We start from the raw sequence: 25030 nt of genomic DNA on the forward strand, positions 1-25030 counted from the left end.
ATTTATGAAGAATTTTTTATAACCACTAATATAATTGTGATTATAGCCAAGAACATGCTAGTAGAACTTTCTGGAAGGATGGTAGCCATTAGCCATATGTGGCTACTGAGGATTGGAAATCTAGCTAATATGGCTGAGGAGCTGAATTTTTTATCTTAAATACTTTTAAGTTAGTTTTAAATAGCTACACATGGGTGCTTGTACATGTGCTCAGTCACATCTGACTCTTTGTGGTCCCATGGACTGTAACTCACCAGGCTCCTCTGTCCATGGAACTTTCCAGGCAAGAATACTGGAGTGGGTTGCCATTTCCTACTCCAGAGGATCTTCCTGACCCAGGGATCGAACTTGTGTCTCTTGCATCTCCTGCATTGGCAGGCAGATTCTTTGCCACCCTAGCACCACCTGGGAAGCCCACACGTGGGTAATGGCTACCATATTGGATATAGGTCTAACACCATGACTTCTTTAACATGTAATTTTAGGAATGCTTTTTACCAGTGAACTCTCTCTGGGAGAAACTGATAGAATGCTCAGGATAACACAGCCTTCCAGATGTGAACAGTTTACTTACTAAAAACACAGTTTATGACTCACTTTGACCTCCGCCCCAACACATTACCCAAGGTGCCTAGGATTGATGCCTCCCTCATTCCTCCAGTGTAAGCCTGCAATTGCCGGCCTTTGGAAAGAAGCGTACTTACCCTCACCTGGTGGAAGTTCCTCTTCCTGCTCGCTGGGGGAAGGCAGCAGGGGTTGCAGGGGCTCCATGTTAATGATGAGCTGCTTGTTTAAGGAGTGGGAACTGCGGCTCTGAGAAATATTTGTTCTGAAAACAGATACAAGCCAGAGAGAACTGGTTTCCATCGGGAATACTGGCTCCTCCGTCTCAGTTGACTACCCAAGCTGGCCCCTGCCTCTAGACTCACACAGTGCTTTAGGCCAGTGGTAAAGATGACACACAGCCCTTTTTATCCTTAAGGTCCTGACATGTCTTCTAATGTCCATGTGTGCTAATGCAACACAGTGAAAGAAAATATCTTTCCCCATATGTCCTCAGACTTGGACATGCTGTGCGATAAGACAAGGCATTAAAAAAAGACATGGGAAAAAGAAATACACAAGAGACGGTATCACCGAACTAGATATGCAGAAAAGTGAATGGAGGGCATGGCTCAATGTAATTTAACAACCACCAAAACCCACAAAAACAAAAACTCTGCCCAGAAGATGGCACAAGCCATCTACAGCTGAGAGCTATTTTGGTGTTGCTGGATGTCCAACATCTACTATCAATATTTAATATTCCCACTCAAATTCACACCCTACTCACCAATCAGCCACAGAATGCAGCTCCACTTTCTCCTTTTGAAAGGAGAACATGTGTGTTGGTAGCTGCAACAGGGAGCAGATGGCAAGGAAACTGTGAAGGTTGTCTCATCAAAACTACTGGAGGATAGCCAGGCAGCCCATTTACACTGCCTGCCCTGACAGACAAAGAGGTGGGTGCCTCTGGTGGGTGTTTCGGCACCCTTCTCATCTCCATATTTCCTGTCCAAACTAACACCAACCCATCCTTCAAAGATGATGTCAAATGTCTCCTTCTTGAAGCCCTCCTGGATTGCCTTCACCACTAACACCCTCTCCCCCTTTCTTCTCACTCTAGTGTCCCTTCTTTCACAATTCAAATTTGTTATATTTGTTGCCCTGTAATTATTGGTGTATTAATCAGCCCCACCTTGATAAGCACCCCAAGGCAGAGACTGACCTATCCATTCTCATGTGCCTTTTAGCACCTCTCTTGCCATCTTGTTAAGGGGTGCTCAGTTTGAAACTGAAGTAAACTTGGCATTAAGTTGGCCTTTCAGACTGGCATGGGTGTTCTCTAGGCTAGTTGATAGTATTGCCTTAATAGCCTAGGCATTTCTGTTAGGCACTGGGGCCAGACAGAGAAGAAGCTGGTAGCATCTAGAGTTAAAAGCTGCCACTGGTTGAAAAGGAAATTTATAAGGACTTGCTTAACCATGGAGTTCTTGTTTTCATTATTTCATTCTACAATCCTTTATTTTGCAGCTGATATGTATGTATCATTCTGGGGAACCATGGTCCTCATCCTAAACTACTCACTCCCCAGAACCATGATTTTCAAACTTTTTGGACCAAGACTCACATTACAGAAATACATTTGATAACATCTCTCTGCACACACACCAGGCCAGGTGGCTCTAGTGGTGAAGAACCCGCCTGCCAACGCAGACAACATAACAGATGCAGGTTTGATCCCTGGGTTGGGAAGATTCCCTGGAGACGGGCATGGCAACCCACTCCAGTATTCTTGCCTGGAGAATCCCATGGACAGAGGAGCCTGGTGGGCTACAGTCCATAGGGTGGCAAAGAGTCAGACGCTACTGAAGCTACTTAGCACACATGCACGCTCCACATACACAGACACACACACACAGATACAGGAAGACACGGCTAAAGTGTTTCTTGTAACAGCAGTAATCTTGCTATGTGTGAGACTCTACGTTTTACTTTCCACCCTGCTTCATTTCGTTTAAAGCCCTGGTCTTGCCCACTGTTTGCACTCCATGACTCCGTTGCGTGCCACAGCCTCGACTCCTTCCGTGTGCTACACAGTGAAGCACACATCTCATGGGAGATGGCCACGGGCCTGGGGGACAGCTGAAAGGGGCACCTGATCCTGCTGTGAGTGAGGGGAGAGCCAGGAAAGACCTCCCAGGGATGGTAATGTCTGACAAGTCCTAGCAGGTGCAGTGGTCTATAGGAAAAGGATGGGAAGCAGGGATTCCTCACAGGGGAAGAAAGGAAGGGAGTGTTGAGAAACTGAGGAAGAGGTAGCCAGAGGAGAAGGTCCTCACCAGAGGCAATGGCGAAGGGCCGGCCTCACTCGGCACGTCTCCAACGTTCTCAAAAACATCTTGTTCTTTGAAGCTGTCTCACTCAGCCCTTAACAATTCTTGGCATTTAGTTTAAGGAACACTCCCTGCTCTTTCCATTTAGCCTAAGGAACATTCCCTGTGCCTGTAGTCCTTGAGATAATCAAAAACTATGCCGGGAGCCATGATTAATAGCTAACTTGGGGGCTTGGGAAACTGATTAAGCTTAGAGGTGGAGAGAGCATGTTTAGTAAACTTGATGTTATCAACATTCCGCAGATGTTCTGGTTTTCGTCATGTTGCTATGGTTTTTGAAGTCCTGCTTCCTTGTAAAACTATATAATAACGCCTGAGGAATAAAGCAAATTGTCAGTCTCCAGAAGGCTGTCCGTGTCCCTTCTTTCAGAAGCAACTCCGCCGAGCTTCACAGGGAGGAATAAGAGGGAGAGGAAAATCACCAGGAGCAAAGGCTTCTTTTATTATAGAAGGGTTCTTTTCTTTCTTTGAGATTTTCATGGGATTTCTATCGGCCCTGTGGCTTTCATGACTGCAATCTTAGTTCTGCAAAGCACATGTCGTGTGTGTGGACTGTCTAGTTTTCTGACCTCTGAAAAGCCCATTTTCCATTCTTGCACAAACTAATTCCGAATACTCCATCTCTGAACACGCATGCCAGCTGAACCGACAAAGGTTCTCCTCCTCTAGAAATCACACTGTAGATCACAACCAGGAGGGACCCGCAGCAAACCTTTAGGGAGGCTCTTCTGTTCCCTATCAGGTGAGCGTCTGTGCTGTGGCCCCCCACTCTCAGAGGCCACCTGTCAGCAGACTCTGCCAAAGTGCCAGACCTGCTTTGCAGCCTATTCATGAGCATTCTCCATAGAACAGTCTCTGAGTGTAACTGCTGTAAGGACTCTATTGAGAAGAAAAGTTTCCTTTGGGAACTGAAAGTGTGTTCTAAGAGTGGCTTCAAAAAATGATGGCATAATATCGCGCAACAAATACAAGGTTTGTGGAGCTAAGGCCACCACTCCTTGGAACAAAAGGAAGTGCTGGCCTGTGAGCAAAAGCTCCATCTGAAGAGACTTCAATGTGAACGTGTCTGTCAGATTCTAGCATCCCATTTTTGGATGAGCAGTGATAATATCACCACCTCATTTTTATTGCATTTCATAATTTTAATGCCCATAAGAAAACCTAGAAGTCGGGGAGGGATACATGAATCTCATTGCATAGATGAACAAACTGATGATCTGAGACACTGACTTATGCAGGATATATACCACAGCAACAAAAGCAAGATTAGACCCATTCATGACTCCTCGCTTGTTGCTCATTTCAGGTATGAGTGCTGTTTTTGGGAATCCCTTGGTGGAGGCTCTATGGCCATGTGGTTTAAGGAGTCGAATCTGAACTCTGAGCTACCGCCCTCTACTTCACTGGGCCCTGGAATGGGCAGGTAATTCTCACCAAGTAGCCAGCTGACAGAGTTTCAGTTGAGGATCTTGTCATCAGCAAAGATCAGTGAGCTAACATGAGAGTGAGCATCTTCTCTTTTTGAAAAATAGAAAAATCCCAAGACAGTGTTTTCAGTCTGCATCTGTTTCTCTCTGTCACACACATATCAACAGAAGTAGAAGTCCGAGAACTGGCTATACTTTGAAAAGGAGAATCTCAAGGGAGAGGGAAGAAAACTAAGTGAAGTCTTATCACTGTTCTAGATGAGCAGAGCTCCTTGAGCATTGCCAGAGAAAGAGCTCACTACTATACTCCCACTTTTAACAGCCACTGCAAAGATGTCAAAACAATTCAAAAATACGATAATTGTTCCAGAGAAACAACTTCCTACCCTGCAGCCAGCTACTGGGTGCTGAAAGTGGCACACGTCACCCTGGCTCTGACCACAGTGCTGCTTCTTGGGAGGGCGAGGTCCCCAAGGCAGTACCACGGACAGATCTCAAGTCTCAGAAAATTAAGAGGTAAAGCTGTCATCCCACACTCCCAGTGCATACACATTCATTCAACAAATGTCTACTGACCTCCTACTTTGACCAAGCATTGTGTAACATGGTGGGTAAGATGGAGGTAACCAATAGGCCCAAGCCTTGTCCTCCCAGATCATACTATGTATCATTACTTTAAATAAGTTCTTCCTTGTGATGTCAGAGGTTTGAGAGATCCTGCCAAAGAACTGAGGGCCAGAGAGGCCTCCTTTCACAAACATGTAAGAGAGGGGAGTGGAAAAGCGAGAAAGAGCATGCGAATCAGTGCTGAAAGGGCTATAGAGCCTTGGCTGCAGTAATATTCTGGGAGATTTTAGGAGATTCCAGAAAAGAAAAACTATAAATTGAATTGATGGGTGCCTCATTTCTCATCTGCTCTGGTGGCTCAGTCTACTCCAGGAAAAGATTTTCACTAGGGTGAATCTGCTTCCTCCACCACCAATAATCTAGAGTCTGGCTATTCAAAAGTACAAACCATGAACTAGCCACATGGCCATCATCTGGGAGAACATTAGAAATGTCAAATTCATGAATCAGGATCTGATTTTAACAGGAACCCTAGATGATCCCTGTGCAAGTTATGGTTTAAGAAGCCTTGATCTAGGAAGGCTTGATTCTCACAAATGATGCAAACGTAAATTTAAAAGGGAAATGTTTAAAAATATTCTTTCCTGATCTCATAAACCCTCTGTAGACAGTAACTATGGGCTTTTGGAAAACCTTGCCTATTTGGAATAGGTCTTTCTGAAAGTATACTGTTAAAAACATTTTCCTACTTTGTGTTTGTGCCTTCAAGGGGGTTCCCCAGAATCGAGTATTTCTTTTAAGATCAAACACTCATGCTTCCAAGATGGAAGAATAAAACCCAAGCTGAGCCCCTGGGGTAGGTTTGCTCCCCCAGCTTCTAGGAGAATGTAGGGGTTTTCAGGCAGCAGATGCTACAAAGAAAAGAGCACAGGACTCAGGGGCACAACACTGGGGTTCTAGGCTTACTTGTGCCACCAAAATATTTATGATCTCAGACAAATCATTTAACTTCTCCAAGACTCAAGTTCCCTTATCTGTAAAATAGAAACATTGAACCAGGTGATCCCTGAGGTCTTTCTAGACCAAAGAATCTGGAAACATTCCAATGATACGTCCTACTATTTCTTCTTTTTTTATTTCTTCTTCACTGAGTAACCATAATTGGAGGCAGAGGAGGAGCTATAAAAAGGCTATTTTTAAAAAATGACCATTGTCATTAACAGGTAAACTCTAAGACTTTCACAGGCATTGCTCCAAGGGGTCCCAGCCAGGGCGCCCCTGATTCCCTCGCTCTGCAGTTTTCTCCTGCTTCTTAAAGCAGGAGAGACTGCTTTGCAGACTTGCATGTGACAGCTTCCCATTTGTTGTTCAGTCACTAAGTTGTGTCTGACTCTTTGCGACCCCATGGACTGTAGCACTCTGGGTTTCCCTATCTCACAAAACGTGGTCCCCTGCAATGGAAAACCACTTCGATATTCTTGCCTTGAGAACTCCATGAACAGTATGAACAGCTTCCCACTGGATCACCCCAAACCAGGAACGAATTATTCTCTGTACAAATCTGCACGAGATTTCATGATGACTGCAGTTCTGTTCCCATGTGGGTGCCCAAGCTGGCTGACTTAGCTACACTTCTGAGAGACCATGGCCTCCTCCTGCCTGACTGCCCCAAGGACCAGGTGAGAGGTACCCAGCTCATTGGATCACCCTGGAGATAAAGGAGGCTGGGCAAAAAATCTGAGCATAAGGGAGAATCCAAGTTCAAAGGTGGGGAAGGAAGGACTGGTGCCCACCAGTGTGTGAGAACTTCCTAAAGAATATATCTTATGATGATCTTGCCTTCAAAAGGAGAAAAATCAGGATGAGAATGTCCAGCTTTAGATATGGAGCATGCTTGAAGTTTAGGATGTACAATGATCTGTGTAAACTGTGGTGATAAGAGGTGCAGCATGGTTAAGAGAACATTTATTATTCCTCAGAATTACATATATTGCCATGTTAACAGAGAAACACACCCTTGTCCTGATAATGACTAAGTTCCTCATTCCTCTTAGTGGTTTTGGGGAATTAAAGGTCTGATGAGCAATGGGGACCCTACCCCCTTGTGTGAAATAGTCTAGGAGGAGTTGGGCCAGTGGGAACTGGCCACTAGTGATGAACAGAGGCAAGGGCAGAGAACATTTCTAAGAGGACAGGCTGATGGACTCAGTCAGGAGACAGCCCAGCTCAGCCACGCCTCACACTCTTCCTGCTTGTTCACGTGATACTCCAGGCCAAATCAGGAGTATTATGGTAACTCAGAATGAAGCCCGGATAGACCTGTCTGAGAGAGACCTGGGGGATGATGGGAGTGCCTGGAACTGGGGCTGAAAACAACATAGGGCCAGGCAGCTAGTGCCCTTGCTCCCTTCATTGTTCTAGTGGATTTGGCGAAGTCTGCCTGGAAACCCTCCTGTCTACCCAGAAACCTCTTAGAGCCCTGGGGACCACCCCACTCACCTGTGCACCTCTGGGGGTTCTCTCTGGATTTTGGAGCTGGCTTCCACCACCTCTTTGGCAACTTTACCGCTGCAAAAAAGACAGAAACACGGCGTCTGTGCACAGATGCTCAGAGTGGAAGGGGAGGGGTGTGTGCACTTTTTTTTTTTGAACTTCACAGTGGTCTGACCCAACTCTGAGAATCCATGCCTTCTACTCCTCCATGAGGGGATATTACTACAGAGTTTGAGAGATCCTGTGGGCATAAGAGATGGGTGGAAAGGGAGCCCCCAAACTGCGGTATGGGCCAAAGTGCACTGATTTACAAGTATCAATACCATATTCCAACATCAAAGGTTGTGCCCAGCCCAACCCCATCATCGAAGTGGAACCATGGGTACCCACCTATATCGAAATCTACTTCCTTTAAAAAATATCTTGCTGCTTGACACCGTCTTGATCTGACTGGATTTTGCATACCTATAAGAAAAAGCAGAGCAGAGGTGGTATGCCACTGCAAAGTCCAAGCGGAACATGCTGTAATATGTGGTAATCAGATATTTCTGACTGCCAAGAAAGATATACGTTATACTGTTATCTCTCTGTCACATACACACTCATACTCACTTTCACACACACACCTGAAAGAAATGTTTCTTTCACCATGTATGTTGCAATCTTGTCTTTTCTATGTGATCTCTTTTCACTATTGTATATGTTGTTGGTGACCCACACATTTGGTATCATCTATTACCAGGTCATGATCTGCAAAAAGGACCAGGCAATATTGATGATTAGCAGAGATTCTTTGCCAGTTTCTGTTGCAGTGACAGGAAGAGGGTGGGCTCAGGCAGAGGGCATCATTACAGTTTTTTGCTGGGCAGACTTTCTTGCCTGGAGCTATGCCAGCATTGCAGCAGAAAACAGTTCCCTGGTGACACAGGTCACTACCCATGTCACACAGAACTCAGCTACTGTGTATTTTCTGGGAGATGGTACAAGGGGCCTGTGTCACCATGGAAATGATCCCTGGTTTCTGAGTATTAAGATGGGTTAAGTCACCATGACCCAGTGCCCTTTAAAAGAAACCACACCGGTTGATGACTAAGATACACGAGGAACAGAAGCCCAGCCAAGCCCTGATTCAGCACCTCTGAGCCCTTCCCGTAAATAAGAACAAAACACCACCACTCTGAAAGAACAATTCAGAACTTGGGCAGTCCAGAGGCCACACATGGGGCATTTGATTCCTATGATACCTCAGGACACCTAAAAGTCAGTCACCTTAAGCCTGATGCAGTTAAACCCAACAAATTAGAAAGAATGGGTCTAAAAGAGTTCAGGATCATTTTTAACTACTGATCATTACAAAATCTTAATAAAAAACAAATAGAACAATAAGCTCTATGGAATTCTGAGCAGAGACAATCACACAATGAGGGCTGTGTCTGGAAGCTTCAGTGTGGGCAGCTTCAGCTCACATCCCTGAGTCCACGAAGCCTGGGTTCAGTCACTTAGCACTATTAACCAAGCGTCTCTTCTGCTTTGTGCACCACAGAGCTCAAGGAAGACACAAATTTTGCATTCATGGAATTGTAAGGCCCAGAGGGAAATGGATATTCATCTAGAAACCCCACAAAGAAGAGAACAAAGGTAAATTACAAGCAGTGGTGCTTAAAGAAAAAGATGCAATAAGAGTATGGGGGTGGTGCTGATCTGATCTGGGAGCCACAGAAGGTGGCCTGAGGAAGAGATCTCCGAGCTGAGCTGCAGGGGAGGGAAGGTGTTAACATGGCCGGTGGTAGCTGTGTTCTAGGCAGAAGGCCCAGCAAGTGAAAGCCCAGACCTTGAGCCCTGGGGGAACTAAGATGATCTGATGTGCATTTCCCTGTGCTGTTATTACGACTGTTTTACACAGTCTCACTCACACATTCTCCCCACGAATTTAGCAGGACCTGACCTTGAGCTGTCCTTGTTAAAGGTTCAGTCTTTGTCCTCAAGACAATGGAAAGTCACAAAAAATACTCTTTTGTAAACCACCCGAACCCACAGAGAAGAGTACTGGCTACAAAGGATGAATCCAGGGAGCAAGATGGGCAGGAGAGGGAGTCAAGCCCAGGGAGAGGGATTCCTGTCAAGGCAGGGCCCAGAGAATAAGCCCTCAGGATAAGCAGAGCACATGAAATCCACACCGCAGAGGGGTCTAGATGCCTAGGACAGGCTGCCGGCCAAAGCCAGGCTACAGACCACATGCACTCAAGAGGAGAAATGGCCCAGCAAGCCTCGCTAATGGACTCAGCATCGTTGTGCCTCCTCCCCTGAGGATGTGTCTGGTCTGGGCCTCTTTGCTACCCCACCTCCAATTTTAGCCCCAGAGAGTCACAGGCCTGGACACATTTCCCATCACTGGCTGCCTCTCCCCATCTCAGCAGAGTTGTTGCTCCCAAGTATTCAGAGGTGGGAGGTGGAGAAACTTTTTAAAACAGTTTCTGCTTTTTTACTGTTTTGTTGTTATTGCTCTAGGTTCCTAAGGATGCTCAGGGCAAGGTCGTCTGCTGAAAAAGCTTACTGCTGCTGCTGCTGCTGCTAAGTCGCTTCAGTCGTGCCCAACTCTGTGCGACTCTGCAGTTTTTGAAATTCAGACTCAACTCTGTACCCATTTTATGGAGGTGTGGCTAGCACAGCAATTCCATAGACGGGGGCTTGTCTAGGGAGCAGTGGGTGGCTCTGTCTCTTGCCAGTTCAGCCTCAGCTCCTGTCCTTCCAAGTCCCATGCAGAGGCCACTGCCTCAGAACAGCCTCTTGGTGGGAGGCCTCACAGCGCTCCACTGCATCTACACAAACCCTCCAAGTACATCAAGGAAAACTGGCTAGAAAGCATGTTTCACAGAGAAAGCGAACAGCTGTCTGGTCAGGATGAGAGGAGTGAAAAAAGCATTGGCTTGTTTCTGACAGCTAAGTGCCCTCGATGATTATTTGTGTGGTTTCAGTGGCTCAGAGACACTCTATCGAGAGCATTACCGCCAATCCCCTGCCCTCCCAAATGTTCAGGGAGATGCCCGATAGTGTCTGGGCTGAGGTCTTTTATGGAGTTTTAACAGGGGGATTTATTCTGAGAGCGTGAACCCCACAAAACCCCTGGGAACTGGGAAACAGACAATGGGATGGAAGGAAATGAATGAAGGCAAGAGAAAGACGGCTGGGTCACAGGACACGCATGCAGTTGTGTCCACCTTTGGCTGTATATCAGTAGATGCTGGAGCAGGGTTAGGAGTACCAGCTCCCAGGAGCCATCACTGGAGAGGCTCATTCAGTCCCTCTAGATAGGGGCCTGGGAGTCTGTATTTTTATCAAACACTCCAAGGTCGCTCCAAGGCCGCCTACTTGCATCAGAGAACCTCGGAGTCCCCACATTCTCCTTGAATGACTCCCAAGTGGCATTTTACCCCAAAACACAGGGGCTCAGGATTCTTTCCTGCTTTTGGTCCTGTGACCTTTGTCAAGTCACACAGCTTCTCTGAGTCTTAGTTTCTTTACAAATTTTTTAAAGAATGATGATATTAGAATACTTAGTTCATAGTGTTCTGAGGAGGGTTAAAGAAGAAGTGCTAAATCACTTCAGTCATGTCAGACTCTTTGCGACCCCATGGACTGTAGCCCGCCAGGCGCCTCTCTGTCCATGGGATTTTCCCAGGCAAGAATACTGGAGTGGGTTGCCATATCCTACTCCAGGGGATCTTCCCAATCCAGGGATTGACCCCTCATCTTTTTTGTCTACTGCATTGGCAGGTGGGCTCTTTACCACTAGAGCTACCTGGGAAGCCTTAAATGAGATAAAATGATCTGAAAACACCTATATTACTCCTTGCTCATTATATGATACCCTCCCTCCCTCTCTCCCTTCCCCTACCCCTGATATCACTCTCCAAACCTCTGCATTGCCTTCTCACTGTTGAGCTACCAAAGCCAATTCTCTAAGCCGTGGCCATACCCGGGAACCATGTCAAACACTCTGAAGGCAAATAAAAGAGCTTCAGGCTCCAGCTCTAGCTGACCTGTTCCAGTTCTCTGTTCCCAGGCTCTCCTATGCATGAGCCCAGAGCAAGCCTTCCTCCCAGTGTAGGCGATGCAGGCACAGCCTAGTAGAGGAGCAGTTCTCTCTCCTCTAGCTTTCTTTCTGGTTTCCCTCTCCCCACTTCCATCTCCAGCTACTCATCAAAACCTCAGCACAGAAGCACTGGCTATTCTCAAATCTCTGACCTCACAGGGAAATCCAGTCCCCAGTTGACCAGCACCTGACTGGGTGACGCCTGTGTATTCACATGGTGGTCTAGTCATTTCTCTCTTTTCTACTGTCACAACTCTCCCCCCGCCCCCCACCTCAGAACTTTCAGGGCAGAGTCACTCTACCGAGAGACCCCTTCCCATGGCGTTACGGAGTTCTGTCCAGTCCTGACACTGCAAGTCTGTTTTACATGGGATACTATTTGTGAGATGTGCATAGATACTCACAGTGCCTGGAACAGACAAAGCACTCTCTGAGTATCAGTGTCATCTGATGGACACGCAGCACAGCTCTGCAGGAATATGCCCCCACTCACCCCTGCTTCCAGCTTCTCCTCTGGTACCTGTTACTACAGGAGCTGAGGATGGAGGTCAGGTTAGGTGCTGGGGAGACACTGGCTGGTGCTCTAAAGGCCACCTCTAGAACTAACAATACAATTTCCCTTTTCCCTATGGTTTATAGCTTCTGAAGTAATCACTGTAATAACAATATATGCTATTACTGAACCCTACTAGGCACTATTCACCATCTAAAGCACATTGCATTCTCAGTTGCTCAGTCACATCCAACTCTTTGCAACCCTATGGACTGAAGCCTGTCAGGCTCCTCTGTCCGTGGGATTCTCTGGCAAGAATACTGGAGTGGGTTGCTATTTCCTCCTCCAGGGGATCTTCCCAACCCAGGGATAAATCCCCCATCTCCTGCATTGCACGTGGATTCTTTACTGCTGAGCCACCAGGAATGTGCTTAAATGCACTAATTTATTATTTAAAAAGCACTTTAAATACACTAATTTATTTCATCCTCACAGCTCTCTCATAGGAAGAAGTAATCCACATTCTTACACGAGGAAACTGAGGCACAGAAGGGTAAATTCACTTAACAACGGTCATATCATAGAAGCTGGAGGAACCAAACCCAGACTTTTCTGTATTTTTAAAATAATGTCTTGGACACGCAGGTCCTCATACTACAGAATGCATCAGAATCACTGGGTGGGCTTTTGAAAATACAAGGTTCTGATTCAGTAAGTCTGAGTTGGAGCCAGGCCTTTATAACAAGTTCCCCAGAAATGCTGATGCTGGTCCAGGGACCCAAACTTTGAGAATCACAGGATTAGAGCATGCAACCCTAGGCTGCAGGCTCACCCTGCCTGGAAAAGGTATATTACTACTAACATCAAGATCCTTCATCCAAGATTCTAAATTTTTAAAATAAAAGGTTTATTCAAATACAATTCACATAACATAATGTTCATCCTTTTAGATTGTACACTTCAGTGGTTTTCAGTATAATTTACAAAGTTAGAGATTCATAAAAAGAGTATTTTCATTACCCTCAAAAGAACCTCCCAGTACTATTAGAAGTCCCTTCCTTCTTGCACTCCTTAGCATCATGTTTTCAAGTTTCACCCCTATTGTAGCAGGAATCAGTAGGTACTTCCTCCCTTTTATGGCTCAATAATATTCCATTATATGGATATACCACTTTCCTTTATCCTTTCATCAGTTGATGGGCATCTGTTTTAACTATGATGAAGAATGCTGCTATGAACACTCGTGTACACATTTTGGTGAGAACTCAGATTTCAAGTTAATTGGGTCTCAGGTAGGGTCCATGTTGTTATTGTTTAAAAGTTCCCCCAGGTGATTCTAATGTGCAGTCAGGCTGAGGATCTCTGATTTAGAACCTCATTACTCAAGTGTGGGCCGTATATTTGCAGCTCAGCATCACCAGGGAGCTAATTAGAAATCTGGATTCTTGGGCCCCACCCAGACCTACTGAACCAGAAGCCAGATTCTAACAGGATCTCTGGGTAACTCTCATGCTCACTGAAGTGTGAAAGGTGTAGGTTTAGGGAGATACTCTGGGTCCTTGACGACCAAGTGTAATACTGTTCCTTTGACAAAATGCACACTGACACAGATGAGAAATTTATTAGGGACTACCTTTATGTCCTGCACACAGTTCCATACAAAGCTGGGGACAGAGAGTGTCATTTGAGCTTCCACTGTGTCCCCAGTGTCTAGCACTGTCTCAGCCTAAAGCAGGTGTGAGATAGATTCATCAGAAGAACCACCAGGGATTCACTGAACTCTTCAGGAACTCTCCTAGGATTCTTCAGAAACCCTGAAGAGTTCAGTGAATCTAGTGCGCTTTCAGGGAATCAGTGTCCAGAAATGGCACATTCCAGTGCTCTGGGGGTGGCAGCACCCAAAACACATGGCAGGGAGGAAGCTCTCAGATGGTGACTGTCTAAGTCTGTGTTGGGGATCCCCAGGGGGTTGGAGCAGGAGGGAGAGTCAGAGTTTCTGTTTCTGGGCTCTGTTCCCAGGCAGCAGATCTCAGAGCCAGGGCTCTCAAACCTGATCGGTGGACCCGGGCCAGCTGACAACTAGCAGCACATTCATGTGTTAAAAGCATACTAGGGAATTCTTGGCCATGGGGCCTCCCTGTTCTCATGACAGGTGAAGTGCAAAGAAGGAAACAAGCCACTCCCAACCCAGGAAATAAGATCAGGGCTCTGTGACATGGATAAATCCAGAGTCTTCTATACAGAGTGAAGACAGAAGGAGAAAAAAAAATTGTATATTAATGCATATGTATGAAATCTAGAAGAGTAGAACTGGTGAACCTATTTGCAGGGCAGGAATAGAAATGCAGACATAGAGAACAGACTTGTGACCACAGCAGGGGAAGGAAAGGGTGGGACAAACGGAGAGACTAGCACTGACATATACACGCTGCTGCTGCTGCGTCACTTCAGTCGTGTCTGACTCTGTGACCCCACAGACGGAAGCCCACCAGGCTCCCCCGTCCCTGGGATTCTCCAGGCAAGAACACTGGAGTGGGTTGCCATTTCCTTCTCCAATGTGTGAAAGTGAAAAGTGAAAGTGAAGTCGCTCAGTCGTGTCCGACCCTTAGCGACCCCACGGACTGCAGCCCACCAGGCTCCTCCATCCATGGGATTTTCTAGGCAAGAGTACTGGAGTGGCTTGCCGTTGCCTTCTCCGAGACATATATACGCTACCATGTGTAAAATAGTTAGTGGGAAACTGCTGTGTGTATAGCAAACGAAGCTCAGCTTGGTGCTCTGTAATGATCTAGAGGGGTGGGACGCAGGGTGACTCAAGAGGGGGTGACTCAAACGGTGGGGGTGTGTGTATATATAGCTGATTCGTGTTGTGCAACAGAAACTAACAACACTGTAAAGAAATTATACCCCAATTAAAAAAAAAAAAAGATCAGTGCTTTGCTCTGCCAGCCCAGACCATGAAGGCCAAAACCATGATTAGCTGGAAGCAGGGCCAGGAAAGGAAGCGGGCAGTGGAGGAAGCTCTGAGCTTCACAGAGTTAGAGCCCTTCAGAAGCAAAGGGACTGGGCTCTGCAACCAACTGGCACTCAGAAAACATTCCCCATTCACGGAGCAGGGAGTCATCATAGTCATAGCAGCAGCTACCATTTACTGATGGTCAGTGTGCCTGGCAGGACTAGACACTGCAGGGCAGGAATTACCAACTGAATTTTACAGATGAAAAATAAAAATAAGGCTCACAGTGTTCATTGTTTTGTTTCAGGTCACACGACTAGTAAGCAACAGAATCAAGATTCAAATCCAAGTCTGTTGGCCTCCAAAGCCCACTATTCTTAACATGAGGCCACAGTGATACAAGCAAATCATACCTGAGTCCCAGCTCCCTCCCTTCAACAGATGAGCCAGATGTGGCCAGCCACTGGTTCAAGGTCACACTGCTGGGTCAAGATAAGCTATATCTTTCCTCTTTCTTAAGGAACAGGGATAATTACGGGATAATGGTGGAACACAATGTTTGGGCAAATCTCAGGTTAGGATAAATATTCGGGATTAGAAGTCCTAATGGGAGAGATCGGGGAGCCTGGCCCAACCAGAGCAGAGATGTTGACGCAAGGACTCAGTCAACTCTGTATGGCGCCACCTGTTCTCGCAGTTACACTCCTTGGGTCTTCCGAAGCACCTACAGGTGACTGGATGTGATTTCTTTGATATGACTACTTGGCCCATTCAATGATAGAATTGTCAGACTACTTTGTTAGCTGCCAGATAATAAGCATACTCCAAATGCCCCACATGGATTCCTTTGATTGTGGGTTTTCCCCTCTTCTCTCCCCTCTTTTCAATTCTGTTTTTACATTTATTTTACTCCATATACCATCTGACTTCTCTCTCTCATGATAAAACAATACATGTGCAAAAACCATTCAATGTCCCGAATAATCAGATTGTGGTGACAGTTGCATATATTTGTGAATTATACTAAATCCACTGAACTTACACATTAAAACAGTTGATTTTATAGCATGTGGAGTGTTATCTCAATTTTTTTAACTGATTAAAAACAAAAATGTGTAGGTTCCAACTAAGACTAAGAGCACCAGACTGTCTGCCTTTCCTTCTCTCTGCTGTCATTTGAATGGAGTGGTCTAGACACGCTGACCATCACAGGTCATCAGCTATTCTTTAATTACCAGTCTTCAGACACTGCAGGAGACTCACAGATGACTTGATGTCTTATTGATATGCATCATCATTCCTAGAAGCACAGCATTTGGTGAATCATCTCATCCAAGCATTTTCAAATTATGCTCCTGATGGCATCTACCTAGGACTTGGGAATTCTCATTCCAAACCTGGGAAAGTCATGGGCAAACTCAGACAACTGGTCACCCAACCTCCTGCAGAGTAGTGAGCAATGAGTCAAGGGTCTCTAGTCCCCAGTCCCAACTTTGGTCCCCACCAACAGCACAGCTTCTCTATTTTTATCTTTTTTTATATAGGCTTTGTCTACACTTTCTGTGTAAGGAAAAGAGTTCTGTGGCTTTAAAGGGGTTTGAAAAACCCCATTTCAGCCTTCATTCTCCTGAAGGCCCTTGTAAGCCAAAGCCCAGGATGATTATAGATTCAGCAGTTTCAGGTGAGTCTAATAAGTAAGACTATTTCAGTGTAGCAGGGCAGGGTAGCGGAGTGGAACAAAATCCACCTGGATGAACTCCAGAGGTGAGTGGTGCTGATACCCCAGGCAGGGCTCAGTAGGCTACTGACTGCATCTATCACCACTGCTCTTCCAATCAGTAAAGATCTCAAATAGGAGAAGCTAGAATTTATGGAAAAATCCTAAATTTGAACCTTTTTTGAAACCTGAGAGTTTTATGGATGGTTTCTGAAGGTCTGTGCAGCACTGACTTTCTACAATCCTAGAAGACCCTGATGGCATTCCACCTACAAACCTTTGGTTCTCATCTCTAAACACTGAAGCCTTCTTACCAGGAACATGTGTGACTCTCTGCCTAAGGTTTCTTTTTCTGTTGTTGAGAGCACGTACAACCCAAGCTCAGAGTAAGCCAGAAGTGCTAGAGAGTATTCACTCTGCCCTCGTAAGTGTCCCCAAACTAAAATGAATGGGTAATTGGTAGATAAACAGATCAACCTCTTTGCCGGTCAGTGGCAGAACTTTGAGGCACATTCTGCAGTCTGCTAGGGTTCCCCAGCAGACACAGCTGAGTCCAGCGGCTCACAGTGGTGACTACTAAATATCATGCCCTATATTTCTTGCTTCCCCTCTCCCTCCTCCACTCCCCTATTGGTACATTCAGAAACCACACCCCATTTGCACTAAGCTCTTCTCAAGGTCTGCTTCTAAGGGGGGCACCAACCAAAAACAGATATGTGACATGTTGAGTGGAAACAACAATGCCCACCCCCGCAAAAAAAAAGCCCATAGCAATTAGGAAACACCCAGTATAAAGTTCAAGACATGGTCAGGCCAACAGTGGTTGGGAGTCACTCTGAACAATGCAGCAAATTTATAACTCACTTAAATATAATAAAAAAGGACTATATTAAAAGAAATGAATATGTAGCTATTTGCAAAACATAAAGGACTCCAGAAGTGCTTTTCAAACCTATGATTAAATGAATAAAAGTGACTTACTTATAAAAGGCCTGGTTCTCCACCCCACACTTCCAAAGATGCTTGCAGGCAGCTGGTGTTGAAGTATGAAATGCCAACACAGCTTTTTTCTAATAAAATATAACAAAACAATTAAGGGCACGTTAAACACAGTTTAAGTTTTTCATATTTTTCTTTTAAGAATTTACCTATTTGTATCCCACCGCCTACCAAACAGAATTGAAGGGAGGAGACGGGGACGACAGAGAATGAGATGGCTGGATGGCATTACCAACTCGATGGACATGAGTTTGAGTGAACTCCGGGAGTTGGTGATGGACAGGGAGGCCTGGTGTGCTATGATTCATGGGGTCGCAAAGAGTCGGACACAACTGAGCGACTGAACTGAACTGAACTAAACTGATGTATTACTATGTACTTGAAGAAGTGAAGTAAAGTGAAGTCGCTCAGTTGTGTCCAACTCTTTGTGAGCCCATGGACTGTAGTCGATCACGCTCCTCCGTCCATGGGATTTTCCAGGCAAGAGTACTGGAGTGGGTTGCCATTTCCTTCTCCAGAGGATCTTCCCAACCCAGTGATCGAACCTGGATCTCCCGCATTTTAGGCAGATGCTTTACCATCTGAGCCACCAGGGAAGTCCTATGTACTTAGAAGATGCTAAAATCATATTCCCCCTTCCCTCACTCTTTGCAGATATTACTGACCTCTATGGGTCCTGTTTGGATAAAGAAGAGCTTCATAATCTTTCTCAACGCTCCAGGCATCACCTACCTCTCAGTCAGACTTGGATGAATTTTAAAATTTACTCGCCATCCTTGAATATCTAGTGCTTAAACACTAGGCTCAAGAAAATCGAGAAACTTTCAGACTGAGCTCTGAGGCTCTTCAGTAATGGCCTCCTCCCAAATGATAAACCCAACCTACATGGGGTAACTCCTTGATTTTAAGATTCCCAAGACTTATACTTTTCATAAAACTCTAATCAACACTGGTTGATATCTATCTTTAAGTATTATTCATTTGTTTCCGAATTTTGTATTCTGGCAATTGATAGAGGTAGGAGATGCGCCATTAGCTATTTCCTAAGTCAGTGAAAGTTAAAGTGTTAGTAACTCAGTCATGTCTGACTCTCTGTGTCCCCATCGACTGTAGTCCACTAGGCTCCTCTGTCCATGGAATTCTCCAGGCAAGAATACTGAAGTGGGTTGTCACTCCCTTCTCCAGGGGATCTTTCCGACTCAGGGATCGAACCCTAGATCTCCTGCATTGCAGGTGTATTCTTTACCATCTGAGGCACCAGAAAGCCCAAGTCTATCACAACCTAATTTTTGTAAACCTGGTGTTATTTACCTCTAAATTTCTGGTGTCATCACAAACTTTAACATCATGTTCTTTGGGGGCTACATTACTATAGGCACATGTCATACCTAAAACTTTCTCATGAACAGGCACACCTGCACACACACACATGTACAAACACATGCATGCACACCCAACAACAGACAGGTAGAAAAGCAGTTTCTGACCTCCTTCTGGGTGCCAATCACATAAAATGTCTTCCCTTCAAACTTCAATTTGCAGACATCTGGCCTAAGAAAAGAAAATCTCTTTGGGTGAGAAGGAAAAAAAAAGTGGCAGCTAATTAAGGTACCCGCTTTCCCATAGGAATCCATCCGACTCACAAATGCCAAGCAGACAGCAATGAAACAAGATATTATCTTATCATTGCTGGAGGCCAAATGAGCAGGGAAGAGCCCCCAAGTGAATTCTACAGCAATTTTCTTCCCAAGAGAGGATCCATGGGCAGTTCAGAATTATTTATTCTATTTTTTTTACAGTTAAGCTGAACCTTTCTTCCAAGGAGCTCTAGAGGTTTCACGAATATTAATGACCAAGACAATATTAATTAGCCAACCCACTTTATGAGGTAGGAAGTATGTAATAGTTATTTCAGATTTGGTTAATGAAACCATATGGAGTCACAATATCTGTATCCTTTCACATCCATCTCCAAGACATGCACCACATTGCAAAATTCTCATTTCTGCCCTCCCTGTTTATAAATGAACCATTTTGTTAGATAACGAGATGCTCAAAACTATAAGGATACCTCGAGGAACTATAGTCAAAAGACATGAGGCTTCATCTTAAGGAGATGCCCAGTTAAAATCTACCTGAAATGTAGACCTAAGGTCACCTCCTTGGTAAGAAGATAAGTGTAAAGAGAGGAGGGAATTCTATTTTTATTCCTTTGATCTAATTCCTAGGACAGTGATATGTGCCTCTGTGCTTTTCCTGGGGAAAAAGAACAGTGAGGTCATATTAACCTGTGGTGAAGATTTGCAAGAGGGATAAAGTTCAGTGGATGTTCAAAACAAAACAACACTAGGTTTAACGTGGGAAGAAAATTAATTTTAGTAACATGTACGTGGCTGTTAACAAATGTGTTCCTAAGCCATGGCTGGGAGAGATGAGGATGACAACATCCCACCAGAAACACCAAGATTTAGAACCTAGAAACAAAAGATCTGGGGACTGTCCATCTCAACTCTTCAGTGGACCCGGGAAGAAACTAAAGCCCCAAGGGGAGAGACTTGCAATTAATATGCACATGTCTAACCCAAGGACTCCAGAGTTGAGTAGTACCTAAGGATCAAACACCCTTAAGGACCCTCAAGCCTTTGTAATTGTAGGAGAGAATGGGGGAAGCCCTGCCCATATTACCCATGCTCTCCAAAGTCAGAAAATCCCTAGGGAACTTATTCTGGAATGGACTGAAGGGTGGTTAACATCAGAGCTTCTTTACAAATACTGAAGACACAGAGAAAAAAGGAGGTAACCTACCATGCTATGTATTTATATAACATCCTAGTTCACAAATCAAGTCACTTTCACACACACTATTTCATTTCCTTCTCCCCCATCTCCTTTCTTTCCTGTAAAGTAGTTGGATATAATGAATGCCCATTTTATGAATGAGTACATTGAGGCTCAGGCAGTTAAGTGATTTATTAGAGACACATGAAAGTTTGAGAATACTCATTTTGGAGGAAGAGAGTATGTGGGCACAGATGCGAACTGACAGTATTACATGAATAAAGGCAATGACAGAGTAGGTAGGGAAGATATTTAGGCAAATTAGGGTTCTTAGGAAGAGAAGGCTGATCATAAAAACAGAGCAGAAGGTGTATGAAGCAAAGTGGACATGAGCTGATTGCGTCTATTCTTGTAGAGAAGGTTTGAAGGGAAGGCAGGTGCTCAGAGGAGAGGGCCAAGAAGTGATGGGGTGGATGGGGACTTGATAAAAAGGTGCTGGAAGAAATCCTGATGCTAAAAGAACCGTGAAATGGAGGTTCAGATAAGCGTGAGAGAGCATTTTCAATCCAGGACTGACGGTGGATGCCCAGAGGTCCATCAGAAACTTCCGACCCCTAGGGCTCAAGCCAAGAGAGTGAGTCCACAACCCAGAGAGACCAGATGACAAATCTTATTTGTCAAGGACCATCAGAGAGGGAACCAAATCAAGCTGAAGCTCTGAACAAGACTAAGCCCTTACAATGTTCCAATACACACAAAATGTTCAGCCTTCTTCACTCTTTTTGTTTTAAAGTACAGTCAAGATAAGTCCAATTTTTTTTGAATTTGTCTTTCTTTTTATTTTTTAAAATTTTTTATTGGAGTATAGTTGTTTAACAATGTTGTGTTAGTTTCTGCAGACTTCTTCACTCTTTACCAAAACTATTTTGTTCCTTGATCGGACATAGCAGGCACTGCTGGTCCATTCTCCCACGTCCTTACTGACAGAACCCATACTTTATTCTTCCTCTAAATCAAGTGTTCATGTAGATGATGTTCTCTCCAAGAGGATGGATCTTGATTTGACCAACCTCATCACAGAATTCTACTTCTTGGAAGGATTGGTTTAAGGAGGCACATATGACCCAACCCTGCCCAATTACATACACAGGAAGTCTCTTACAGAGCTTCTGAAAAAGCTATCCTTGTCTTCACAGGAGACACATGCAAAGGGCTGTTCTCCTTGAGGGTGTTGCCATGGGAAGATGTGACAACTGAAGTTGCATGCATGGCCATTTTACAAGCATGAACCTGGGGACAAAAGCCACCACCCTGCAACTGCACAGAAGAAAATGCAAAGGCGCAAGTCCTTTGTGATGTTGCCAAGCAGTTAAGTTAAAGGACCATGGGGCTGCCGGATCCCCGGAACTTTTGCTGTCCTCTCATCTGTAAGTCACTGTGAGCAGACATTCCTGTCCCTTTGAGTCAAAAGCATCCTCACTGATACACTGGATTACAGAGGGGTGGGTCTGCAGCAAGAATTCAACAGAAGAGAATGAAAAGAAGTGACAGAAATAGAGGGGGTCCTTGTTGTCTGAGGGAACTTGCACCCTAACCCTGCCCTGAGGCACCCTGTGGTCACCCCTGGTATTTCTTCACCAGGAATTCTGGACACCTTCCCTTTGGAGGCAGAGCCTCTGAGCCTGGGACACACTCCAGGTCTCCTGAGGTCAAGGGAAACCAGATTGAACTTCATTTATAGATGAATAATCTCTTTGTAAGAAGCTCAAAGGCAGGGAAATGGATCTTAGGCATTCTACCTGGCAGTTCCAAACAGAAAGTCAAAGACTGGGAAAGAAAAACAAGATTAAGAAAAAACAAGAATTGTTTTCCAAAGAAGTACTCACCATTTTAACAAATGGATTCTCTTATTTCCCTGGAATACCACAAAGCCTGCAGCAGTGAATCCTAAAAATGTTGTTGTGCCTGTTGAATCCTGGAAAAAAAAGAAAAACAGAAATAAGAACATATTCTATTAAGGAATATCAAATAAAGGATAAATGATATGCTTATTCATCCTCAGTCTGGGTGAATTTTAGGTTAAGTACAATGATTGTAGCCATAAACTAAGCTTCTAAGATGGGACTTCCAAGGATAGTACCTCTAAAATGTGGGCGAGGGCCAGGAATGTGTAGCTTTTCCATTTGAGGAGTGGACCTCGGCCTCCCCAGAAACCTCCTGGGAAAATACAGGTTAGTCCCAAATCACTAGTCTACTTCCAAGTGTCTTATGGGACTGCCTGAGTTCTCAGATCCACCATGTAAGTAGGAAAACAGTTCTTGGTTGTCATTAGCCCTGAAACCAAAGCCCTGAGCATCTAAACTAACTAGTCAACCCCATATGGGATTTCTGGTAATTTAAAAACAAAGGTATGCCTGGAAATGCCTACTTTGATTCCAGTCTCCAGTAGGAAAACTAAGCATGGATAAATTAAGGCAAAGGAACAACAATGATAACAACAAAACTCAAGTCAGTCTCCAGGCGATAAATAAAACAGACAGAGAGGCTCAGATTGTGGATAAAATCTAATTCATGAAGTGGAATAATCTAATTTAAACCATTAACAGGAAGAGACATCTGGCAAATACTCTAAAATAATCATGTGGGCAGAGGCAGAAGATGCACATGCCGCTGTCAACCAGCCTGCCAGCTCTCTGCCTGGGCTGCACCTTCACATCCCCATGGGACTGGACACCAGCAGGTGACGGGGCTCCCCAGGCCCTTCTAAGGTCCAACCTGAGCTATGAGCTCTAATACCAGGGACTTCACAGAATACCATTAGCTGGTCCCACCTAGGTAAAGAAATGTTCTAGTATGACTCAAAAACACATCTTTAAGAGCCTGGCTGATATAAATGCTTAGTTTAGGATTCAGGTTAGTGTCTGGTTGATGTGCAGTGGGTTTAGAATATGAAAAGAACACTGTTTTCAAAAAACGCTTCTGAAACACATGTGCTTGAGTACCACGCTGGGAGCTTGTTTAAAAGGCAGGTTCCAGGTTCCCCAGAGATGCTGATTGGTGGCTCTGGGGTGGGACCTGAGTGTTTCTGATACACATGGTCTTGATCTCCCACTTGAGCAAAAAGCTGTCAAATAATTCAAGTAAAGGAAGAAAGAAAAATATATATTCTAAAGGTCAATTAAAAGATTTTTCCTTCCACTTGTGTGTGTGCCATGTTGCTTTAGTCATGTCCAACTCTTTGCGACCCCATGGACTGTAGCCTGCCAGGCTTCTCTGTCAATGAGATTCTCTAGGGAAGAACACTGGAGTGGGTTGCTTTGTCCTCCTCCAGAGGATCTTCCCAACCCAGGGATGGAACGCACATCTGTTACATCTCCCTGCACTGGCAGGTGGGTTCTTTACCACTAGCGCCACCTGGGAAGCCCTTCCTTCTGCTTCAGTTCAGTTCAGTTCAGTTCAGTCGCTCAGTCGTGTCCGACTCTCCGCAACCCCATGAATCACAGCACGCCAGGCCTCCCTGTCCATCACCAACTCCCGGAGTTCACTCAAACTCATGTCCACAGAGTCGGTGATGCCATCCAGCCATCTCATTCTTGGTCGTCCCCTTCTCCTCCCGCCCCCAACCTTTCCCAGCATCAGAGTCTAAAGACTGCATTCTGGCAATGGCCTTTACAAACAAACCTGTTAGGATCCCACAACTTCTCAGGGGGTAAAACCATCCAATTGATGGATGAGTGAATGAGCAAGCAGTTAGAAGACTCCAATGGAGAAAATCAACTACCCAAATGTGTGACTGCAGTACACTGTTGTCCCTTCCCATTACGGGTGATGGATCAGGCTGTGGGAATATCCTAGAAGGGCTCCTTCAGGCCTGGATACCAATCAATTGTCTTTTGGGTGAAACAATCATTATCTGTCAACCTGCGGTGAGAGGTAGTTACCTTGCATGGGTGAGGATCCACCCCATAGGTTTCCAAAGTGTGAGCTTTCAGGAGTAAGTTAAATTCAGCAACTGGTGGGCTCTGCCCTCTGAAATCACACAAGAATTCAAGGAGTTAACATGAAAAATAACAGAACCACGGAGTCCCTTCAATCAATAAAATATGACATTCTTAACTAAATCAAGACAGAAATCCCTATAGAAATAGTGATCAATAAACTGGTGATTATTCCTCCCACAAGGAGCCTTTGCTAAGAAATCTTAGCCTGTGTTCCTTAGTTAATTGTTCCATAATCAACACACAGGTACTGTGAAGACTCCAGTGACCCAGACAGTTAAATCAGGTTATCAAGTTACCAATAAGTAGGCCCTTGCAAATCCAATCTTAATATGAACTAAAACCCAGCATCTGTTCTTTCCTACTTATTTCAAAAGATTCTCCAGGATACAGGGCATTTTTTTCTTGTTTGGGGTAGAAACAAGCAGCCTAAACAGAGCCATCCAGGAAAGAAGAGCTGTCAACCATTCTATCGGAAAGCCCTGGATTTTGAAAGGAAATCTCAGCCATTTCTAGTCTGAGCTGTGTCCTCCAGGGTGGTAAACAAGGTCTTGGCTCCAGGAAGAGAAAGGG

General features: G+C 44.9%; 1 protein-coding gene across 2 annotated transcripts in view; it reads right to left on the reverse strand.

Annotated features, from left to right (window-relative positions):
* FRMD3 (FERM domain containing 3) overlaps nt 1–25030 on the reverse strand; it is a 334605-nt gene that overhangs the window by 75022 nt on the left and 234553 nt on the right. For both annotated transcript variants that reach the window (XM_055427347.2, XM_055427346.2), the window contains exons 7-13: nt 24401–24488; nt 22346–22434; nt 19169–19232; nt 17664–17752; nt 7814–7888; nt 7430–7498; nt 705–829 (exon numbers count right to left, since the gene is read on the reverse strand). In XM_055427347.2, coding sequence (XP_055283322.2) covers nt 705–829; nt 7430–7498; nt 7814–7888; nt 17664–17752; nt 19169–19232; nt 22346–22434; nt 24401–24488 — 599 coding nt within the window. The remainder of the gene's footprint in view (nt 1–704; nt 830–7429; nt 7499–7813; nt 7889–17663; nt 17753–19168; nt 19233–22345; nt 22435–24400; nt 24489–25030) is intronic.

Source organism: Moschus berezovskii, chromosome 7, assembly GCF_049115385.1.
Source record: "Moschus berezovskii isolate FMDL1 chromosome 7, NW_MosBer_1.0, whole genome shotgun sequence".
In the NCBI taxonomy this organism is placed as follows: domain Eukaryota; kingdom Metazoa; phylum Chordata; class Mammalia; order Artiodactyla; family Moschidae; genus Moschus; species Moschus berezovskii.